Here is a 9,958-nt window from a genome sequence, read left to right as displayed (position 1 = left end):
AGGATCCACTAATACAAGATGAATAGAGGTTGTTTTTTTTTAACCGAGCAATCTTCAAGAAAACTAACAACCCCCCCTCACATCACTGACTCCCTTTTTCTCCTGCCTCTTTCTCTCAGTCCCACACTCTGCTGGCTCCCACTAGCCCAATCCAATTTCTCGTTTTTGTCATGGCTGAATATCTACTGAGCCCTAATCCACATGCCGATTTTAGATTGGAAGTCCAGCGAGGTCATGCATTAGATTAGCGAGTGTTATTTTAAACCTGATTTTCTGTCGTAACATTCAAACCTCCCACCCACTAAACTCTAACGTGCAATTTAAATGTAATGTTTTTAAAACCTCCCACTCCTTGAGCCCACATAAACTGCCCCCTTGCACATCTTTGACTTGCTCCTCCTTTTCTTCTGTCTTTCTTTCTCGTCTGTGTTTATCAGAAATAAGACATGTGGCAGTAGTTCTGAGCTTTGTTAAGGCAAAGCTTGGAACAAAGGTTGGTACAAAGGCAGGCTGTTATCTTCTGTTGTTTAATACAGTTAATTAAGGGCATTGCTCTGAGGAAGGTGCCACTATTCTCATCTAACTCTAGGGTATGCTGTCTCCCTGAGTCTGCCAAGCGGACATGCGCTTCTTTGAACGCTTATACAAACCTCACAGGAACACACACACACAGTTCCTTGACACTCAGTTTGAAAATGATTATCTACTCGCACACATTGGAAACTCAAGCATTATTAATTACGCTTCCTAATAGAAGCGGATAAAGTGGAAACTCTGAATGTAGGCTGCGATGTAACGATATAAATGCTGATTTATATTTCTTTAAAGACATATAAGTGCAGCACGTTTTCAGCTTATCTTGATTCAAGGGCAGAACTGATAGGCTTACTGCTCATTTTACTCATATTGTTGTCACAGTGGGGTGGCATAGCATTAGCAAGGGGTGGAGGACTTTCAAAGAAAGGAAAAATAAAAGCGCATGCTTTTTCTATTAGACTTTGCTGTAAAGACATTCAGCCCTCAAATCCAGAAGACTGTACGTCATCAAGAAGACCTCTCTTCCTCAGTCCACCATGGCACTCTCTTTTCATTATCTTTTTCACTCCTACACTCTCACTCATACATCAACAAAATGGGACTTAGACTGGAAAATAATGAGGAAAGAGTGAGTCGAAACTCACTTGCACCTAACTGTGCATTTAGGCGTGTATTAAATTAAAAAACACATCCACCTGTATATGGTAACACCCTGGTAACACACTCTCTGAATTTTTGTAAAATATAGCCATTTTACAGTATGTAGGTGTCAGTGTATGGGTAGATCTTTGAGGCTTCGGATGAGGACTGAGTAAAGCAGGATCCCAGAATAACATAAATTAATCACAGCTTCTTCTGAGAAACAAGTTCCTGAATTTGAGATTCATCTGTAACAAGAACTTCCAGAGTGACACAAACACAGTTGTACTGTTGTCAATCATCTTCCTAACGTTCAGCGTATTTTTCTGTCATTTATTATTAACTGTAAGGGACACACACTTTCACAGCTTTATAGACATGTCTCCACATGACAAACAGCAATGCATCAGAGCCGCATGCACTTGCTCTTCCTCCCTTTCTCTCTTCCTGACAAACACAATCATACATGCACAAACACTCACCGCTTCTTCCTGATCTCCACTGTTTACGTCTCAGCGCCTGCGGCGATGCTTTTCTCCTTCATTCCGCCTATTTTCTCCATCCTTTTGTTTTCTACTTCCCAGCCACTCCACTCTCTGTTTGGATAATCCAAAGTTCAACTGGAGTAGAAAACACTATTAATGATTCAAGAATGTTTAAGTAAAGACATAACAGGGGTGTTTGGTGTCAAACTGTGGTGGTGGTTGATTTACGCAGAATTGTTTTATGGGGCTTTAGCGAGGGTGTGTGAGGAACCACACAAGGTGGAAGAGTGTTTGTTGTCGGCGGGAAACTGTGGCTGACTGAGAGCCCTCCGTTTTCCAACATCAGTTGATGAGGAAGAACATGAGAAGGAGGCGGGGAGGAGGATGAGCAGCAATGCACAGGACTGAGCCTTAAGTCACTCAGTTCAGCCTGTAGGTGTAGTTCCGTGTCATCCACGTCATATTGGAGGTCACAGTCTGGGCAGTATCCATGGTACTGGACCTTCTCGCTGAAGCGGACTCTCTCGCGAGGCTCCCTGCTGGGGGCCTTGGGGCATTTGCTTTTTTCATGGCGGAGAAGCGGCATGGGTCTTGGCAATGTAGGAACGAGACCTGATTCAGAAATTTCGCTCTCCCCAGTAATGAAGCACGGCGTGGAGGAGAATAAATCCTTGCTTGTTTTCAGTGGGAAAACCCCGCCGTTCCTGATTAAAGACCCATTTGACTTGGATATATTCCCCGACAGGACGAAAGTTGGATGAGGCAAATTCCTAATGTTGTGGTCCTCTGCTCTCATCGAAGTTAGTCTTGGTGGTGGCAGGGGTGGGTGGGACCTCTTGAGTACAGTCAGGGCTGAGGAAGGGTTGACAAGGACTGGACTGAGGGGCACTTGTGTTTTAAAGATGCAGTCATCAGGGAAAACCTTCATCTTCTCCAAGCTTGATGCAGTTGTGGTAGTGGTGGTGGAGCTTGAGCTGGAGTTCAGCGTGTCTGTCTTTGAGCTGTCTGTCAGTCCGTCCTCCTCCAGTTGCAGGTCACCAGTCAGGGTGTCGATCTCATGAACAACCTGGTAACAGAGGAAGAGCAGAGGTCTGGGTTAATTATGTGACAAAGGGGCATGAGAGAATGAAATATCCCAAACAACGTTTGAAAAACAAAATAATTAATAAGCAGCTGCTGTTACATGTGTAGGAAGAAAACAAGCAGGGATGTGCAAAGCATCATGAAACAATGATTTTATTTTCAGGAACGGCTGTTTTTATGCTTTTTCATATAAAAAATTAAATGGAACATTCCAGATTACTATCCAGATTGATAAAAATACAACATATTTTAACTACATTAATGTAAAATAATTATGGTACATTTATACAACCCAAACCCTGGAAATAAAATAGGATTTTATGTAACACGTAAATAAAAAGAAATTGCAATGGTTTGCATGTTTTGTGAATCCATATTTTATTCACAATAGAACAGTAAAAATGTCAACTGTTGGAACAAAAAAAATCTACAATTTCTTTTATTTTTTATTTTTTATTATGGCAGCAACACATCTAAACAAATGTTGGAGCAGGGGCAAATTATTCACTGTGAAGCATCCCCGCTTCTTTTAACAACTTCATGTAAACATCTAGGAAGGAAGAGAGCTGCAGTTTTTGGAGGGGAACTTTGTCCCATTCTTGTCTGATGTAGAAATCCAGCTGTTCAACAACTAGAATCAGCTGTCCTTGGTTTGGATGACTTGCTGTGGCAACCCTGAAGGGGAAAATCCAAAAGAAAAGAAGATTTGGAGTTTATGCTTTGGATGGGAGAAAAAATGTATTGTCGAGTCAAGTCAAATTTATTTATAGAGCACATTTAAAACAGAAACTCTTACCAAAGTGCTTAACAAAAAAAATCACAGCATCAAATTAAAAGTAACGAGATATATTTACAGCACAATGGAATAAAAATATAAAACAGAAAACATAATTAGAAACAATGAAATTCTAAATCAGATTGTCCTGTGTCAAAAATCAAAGAACAAAAAGCACGAACAGAATCAGAATCAATGAAATTCTAACTCTAAATCCGATCACCCTGTGATAAATGTCCATGAGTATAGCTGTTTTTAGGAAAGTTTTAAAAGCGGAGACTGAGGTGGCCTGTCGAATGTTGATGGGCAGATTATTCCAGAGTTTAGGGCCCATGACTGAAAACGCCCGATCTCCTCTGAGCTTGGTTTTTGGTACCACCAAAAGCAGCAGGTCAGATGATCGCAAGGCCCGAGAAGGAGCATAAGGATGTTGTTCTAAAACCTGTAGAGTTTTCTGCACTGATGGTGCAATTCTAGATATAAAAGCAGCCCATGCCATAGAACTAAATAACCATCAGAGGCAGTTCTTTGAAGCGTAGGGTGAAAACATGTTGGAGTCTGTCTTCTCTTTAATACAGAGGACATGACTGTAGTTTCCAAAATGAGCTTCAGATTATTATCTGACCACAAAACAGGTTTTTTGCTTTGGCTCAGTCCATTTTAAATGATCTTTGGCCTATAGCAAACGACAGCATGTCTTGATGGTGTTCACATTTGTCTTCTTGTTTGCATGATAGAGCTTTAACCAGCATTTCTGGCTGGCACAGCAAACCGTGTTCACAGAAAGTGATTTGTGGAAGTGTTCCTGAACCCGTGCAGTAGAATCAAACCTGTTTTTAATGCAGGCCTGCCTGAGGGCACAAAAATCCTGGGCATCCAATGTTGGCTTTCAGTTTTGTCCTTGAGCTCAGAGATCATTCATGTTCATGAAATCTTTAGATATTATGAACTGTAGATGATGGGATATCCAAAATCTTCCCTATTTTCTGTTGAGGACCATTATTCTGAAATTGTTTCACTTATTTATGACAGTTTCTGAAAACCGGTGAACCTCTGCCCATCTTTACTTCTGAGATTTTGCCACTAAAATGCTTTTTTTAATACCCCGTTCTCTAACTGACCTAATTAACCTATCAGTAATTAGATGCAAAATGCTTCTTCTGCTGATTTTATTCATACCCCTTATTTGCATAGCTTTTTGTTGCCCTGTCTCACCTGTTTTCAGACATGTTGCGACCATCACATTCAAAATTACCATTTCCCCCACAAAAAATAGCACAATTTCCTAGTTGAAACATTTGACATGTTGAATTTGTTCTATTGCAAACAAAATATGGGTTTATGAGATTTCCAAATCATTTCATTTTGTTTTACTTACATTTACAAAACATCCCAACTTCTTTGGAATTGTGGTTGTACAATTTATAAATCACGAATCTGACCAATTCTGACATAAGTAATATACTGCAACAATCACATCCACCATTACTACTTTAACATCTTTAAATTTATCTTGTAAAGGCAAGGCACTTAAAAAAACATTTATTACATAAAACCAGTGCTTCAGGACAGACTGGAGAATAGGAAAAACAAATAATAACAAATGTTCTACTGAAAAACTGTCACACAGAAAGGCTAAGTAGCAGAGTAAATCTATTATCCTGAAAATTTAAATAATTTACAGTACATTGCACAATACAGTTATGGGGGGGGGGGGGGTGATGAATAAAAAGTTAGAGCAGAAAATTTGTTGAAGATGCTCTAAAAGGGCAACATAAATTTACATCAGGTTTTATTGGAACACATGAGAGAAATATACAACCATTTTAGTGCCAGGTAATTAATTATGTGCTCATAGCTTGCAGACAAACTATTTATGATTGTTTGGGCAGAAATGTGATTTGTTGGCACTAAGTGGTGCTGGAATTTCATACAAAATTGCAATTGCACAACTATACTCTCCCAGTAAAAACAAAGCTTACGGAACAAAAGAATCCTCCCAGTCATGATAAATAAATTATTTTTTTCTCATCAATCCGATCCAATCCATCCATTCATGGGGTGTATAGGTGTGTACATTCTCCCTACTTATACATAAACACAGTCCAAGTACAGTGGATTACATTTAATAATAGTGTCAACATATTCTGGGAAGTTAAAAGTTACATTCAGTAACATGATGCCTGTGTTCTGTAGCCATTTTAACAAGTCTGTCCAGAATATTCCCTTTGGAGGAGAGATCCTTCCTGGTTTTCTTTGATGCCCAGAACTGAAGAGTTGGACATTTTATTAATTGCTGTCTGACTATTGAGGAACCAGAAAGTCTAAAATAACTTGAACAGAGAAAGTCTATGTTTTTATGGCTGAAACGTTTCTTTTGGGGGAAAGAAAAGCCTGGAATTTCATGAACTGATGTATATTTTAATGCTAAAATTAAAAAAAATAATAATAATAAAATGAACTAGCACAATGAGTAGTACTTGAAACATGTTGTGAATGACTTTCAGCTATAAGAATACAGTACAGTACTAAATGTTAGCATGTCTGCAAGATTTTTGTTTTCTAATGTTAGTTAGCTGGGTGGCACAGCGGCACTGTTTGTAGAGTTATTGCCTCTCAGCAAGGTCACCAGTTCAAATCCCGGCCCGGGACCTTTCTGGGTGGAGTTTGCATGTTCTCTCCGTGCATGCGTGGATTTTCTCCTGGTACTCCAGTTACCTCCCACAAGCCAAAAGCATGCATGTTAGGCTGCTTGTAACTCTAAATTGTCCCTAGGTGTGAGCGACAGTGAATGGTTGTTTGTCTCTGTGTGGCCCAGTGATGGACTAGTTGCAACCTGTCCAAGGTGTCCCCTGCCCCTCGCACAGTGATTACTGGATATGGGCACCAGTAACCCCTGCAATCCAAAAAGGAAGAAGTGGGTAAAAATAATGGATGGATATTTTAAAACCCAAAAAAGGTTTAAATAGATGCTCAAACAGTGGCTTCAGAAGAGGTAAGGAAAGAAAATGAGCGAGTATCGGAGAAAGAAAATACAGAATGACTGAGAAGAAAGCTAACAGAGAAGGCAGAGAGCAAAACTCTCCGTGCAGTCTTTAAATGGATAATTTGTTGGAACACACACACGAGGTATTACCAGTATCCCAGTCTGCAGCCCCTGCTGTAGGCCACACAGCTTGGGTGGCTGTGCCAAGCATCTGAGCAGGATCCAGACTGAGAGCCGGACTCAGCTCCAACCCTCTCTGTGAGTTCTAACAGATAACTGCGTTTCAAACGGATTAGGCCCAAACACTGGCTTTGATAGTAACACCCCCTCGAGGCTTCTTTTTAATGTGTTAGCTGTGTCAGAATAACTGATCCTCTGTACAATTTCCTGCGAGCAAAGAATAAAATAATAAAAGAAACAAGAAAGATGGAGAAAGAGGCCACATGTGAAGACGATTACAATAGACAAATTATGATGCCCTCTTGTCGTGGTTTAACCCTGATGCCTTCTATGATGGATGGTAAACAGCTGAACAATACAAAAGCTGCACTCACTGCAATGTCACGAAAATTGGTCAATAAATAAATAAATTAAATTAAAAAGTTTAATGGTTAATATGCCCTTCACATAGGAATTTGTAGGCACAGTTTACAAATGACTACCAGCTACCACAGGCGTTTGAGAAAAAAGTAGTGCAGTGACTGAAAATAGGTCAACAATAGGAAAGAGCCATTTGGGATGGAGAAATGAGATGAGTTTGATGTGTTGGCACATATTTACGCTTAGATTGTCGAGTTACGTATGCAGACAAAAAAAAATACTTAGGTTGAAGCCGTAAACTTACCCAAGTTTTGCAAGAGCATGTGTGTTTGCGTGCCGAGCTTGAACCTGCATGTTTATTGTTAACAGTTGTCTTACCCCATCTTTCTCTTTTCTTTTGCGTTTAGCAGCTGATTCACTCATATATCCACCTGATTGTCTTCTCCGATATTCTATTTATTATTTATATTTGTTTGTTTGAGATATTTGTTTACCTACACACGTTGGGAGCCTACCAAATGTAGGTAGGTCATGTGACTCAAGCTTTCACTTGATATTTGGCAGATTCAGGCGAGTGCTTTGTTTGCATGGAGCGTGTAGCCAAGTTTCAGAACTGCATATTAATATAACTGTAAAACTACTGGCGTCTTTCAAACAGCACCACTTGATGTAGTTCTGGATGGCTTCTTTATTTTTGATTTCATAGTAAAGAGTACCGTAAAGCTCACATTGTAAGGAAGAAAGAAAAGAAGCAGACAAGGGAGGCAACAAGGCAGGAGACAGATGCTGTGTGCACTACCCATCCATAATGTAGGAAGCAGAGGCTGTATGCAATAAGATTTCATTAGACTGACTACTTGTCATGTTAAGGTGAAAGGTTTGAGACAGCAGCATGAACGCCTGCTGTAGAGGAGTGTAAACATAGGAGCAAGACTGAATTTTCTAAAGAAATGTGGCTGAAATACATAGATAATGCACTGATTTGAAGTGGTTGCAATGTGTACATTAAAAACGTGTCATAGAGGTGCTCTTTTAGGGATAAAACTTGCTGTTCAAATCTCTAAAATATCCCCCGACCAACACATGCGCCTCCGCTGACTCTCCATCTGTGCATCACCGAGTTTTAAATGGCCAGACAGCTCTGAGAGTTTTGATCTTCAACAAGAGCGACAGGAGAAGTCGCAGCTGCAACAGAAGGAAGGGTTGATGACTGGCTGCCATAATTTAATGCAAGTTTTAAAAAAAAATAATAATAAAAAAGAGAAATGACCATCTCTCTGTAGTTTGGTGAGAGATAATTTGCAGCAAAACATCAACCTGCATTTAGATGATGAAACGCAATGCAAAAGCACATTCCTGGTTGAACCAACTTGTCCATTAAATATTAATTGGAATTACATTTTTCTCACTTTCATCATGGCTTGTGAGTCAAGGAGGGAAGAAGCTGTCCTGCCATTTCACACCTCACATCCTCCTGTGCCAAATGTCTTTCATGTTGGAGATAATGATCATATATATTAAGGGAGGACGGAGGTGGAGCACAGTGAGTGTGAGCCATCTCCAGGCCACAGTGAGATGGATGTCAGTCTCCCATTCTCACAAACCAAACAAACGCATATGGAGAGCATCATATAAAAAGGAACATAAGACAGTGCGTGTTTCATGACATTTTACCTCTTTCAGCTCTTTGGCGACGTCCTTAAGGTCTCCCAGGATATTTTCCAAATTCTCCACGATTGTCTTGATCTCCTTTTTCACTTGCACTTTGGAGACTACTCCTTCTGCCTCCGCATTTGGTGTCCCTGACATTATTCAGTTTGTGGCACAGTCTGGGTTGTTTTTTGCTTCCCGCGGAGGATATTTCGTCAAATCCCTTGGTGGCCACGATCCCACTTTACCTGGAACATCTTCATTCGGTCCCCCGGCTCTGTCTCCACTTTTCTTTCCGCTGCTACATCACAACCAGGACAAGACGAAGTGGCGTCGGGCGGCGGGCTAGATCTCCGACACCACTGGGCATGCGCAGTGGAGCGGAACGCCAAAAAAATAACGACGATCAAAATCTTGTATCGAGTTGTCTGAGGCGCTGAAGGTGGCCACAGGTTTGGGAATATCCAAGCGCCGCTGCGCAACAAAAAACAAAGAACGACGCGCCGACATCTTCCGCTAACAGCAGCAGGCTTAATTTAACATTTATTTATTTTTACGTGTGGAAAAGGGAACACCACGAACATGCTAAGAATTGGTTAGCTTCGGTAGAGAAGAAGTGAAAGTAGTCATCCGAGCAAAGGTAACGCGCTCTGTACCTCCTTCCCCGAAACAGACGGTTCAGGCAACAACACCGCCGGATTACGAACCCCCCAGAGGCTCCTTCGTGAGAAAAACTCCGCGCCAGGTTCATCCTGTCTCCATCGCTGCCTCCTGAGAGTCTGAGGAGCAGCAGCCAACGTCCGGGCTCAAGGAGCATCCTCGCGCGCGCTCTTCCCTCCCTCCTTTCCTCCCTCGCGCTCTTTCCACCCACTGTGGCTGCACCACGTCTTATTATTGTTATTATCATGGCGAGAAATGCTCGTTTTTCGTGGCTAAATAACCTAATAACTACTCCCCACCTGTTTGTATTCAATCAAAGTCAACCTACGATACCCATTTAAATCAAACCAGTCATTAAAAGAATTAGATCACTCAACTATTCATTAATTCAACCTTTATTTAGACAGGTTAATCCCATTGAGCCTCGAGGACTCATTTACAAGAGAGACCTGATTTCTTAACAAAGAGTGATGACAACAGTGCGTAACATCGACAACAACAGACAGTCATAAAACAGGCTTAGGCATACAAATTTAAGTTTCTCTATTTTTTTTAACAAAACAAAATGCAACACAAAAGGACAATAAAGAGGAATAGTAGCAA

At 40.8% G+C, this 9,958-nt stretch overlaps 1 protein-coding gene across 1 annotated transcript; it reads right to left on the bottom strand.

The window, feature by feature from the left end:
- Positions 1-1,861: 1,861 nt before the first annotated feature.
- prr16 (proline rich 16) lies at positions 1,862-8,986 on the bottom strand. The gene is made up of 2 exons (XM_037680309.1): positions 8,720-8,986; positions 1,862-2,727 (listed from the first exon to the last, which is right to left on the bottom strand). Exons 1-2 carry the CDS (start codon positions 8,852-8,854, stop codon positions 1,864-1,866), a joined length of 999 nt encoding a protein of 332 aa, XP_037536237.1. The 5' UTR covers positions 8,855-8,986; the 3' UTR covers positions 1,862-1,863.
- Between the last annotated feature and the right edge of the window lie 972 nt (positions 8,987-9,958).

Source organism: Nematolebias whitei, chromosome 8, assembly GCF_014905685.2.
Source record: "Nematolebias whitei isolate Nwh7 chromosome 8, NemWhi1, whole genome shotgun sequence".
In the NCBI taxonomy this organism is placed as follows: Eukaryota; Metazoa; Chordata; class Actinopteri; order Cyprinodontiformes; family Rivulidae; genus Nematolebias; species Nematolebias whitei.
Note: the sequence above shows the minus strand (reverse complement) of the source record. Positions and strands in the feature narration are given on the sequence as shown.

What these genes read in the sequence shown, in the direction of transcription:
- prr16 (XM_037680309.1), bottom strand. Translation starts at nt 8,854, where the DNA reads ATGTCAGGGACACCAAATGCGGAGGCAGAAGGAGTAGTCTCCAAAGTG. An exon ending in TCGCCAAAGAGCTGAAAGAG is followed by an intron (nt 2,728 to 8,719) that starts GTAAAATGTCAT and finishes CTCTGTTACCAG; the next exon opens with GTTGTTCATGAGATCGACAC.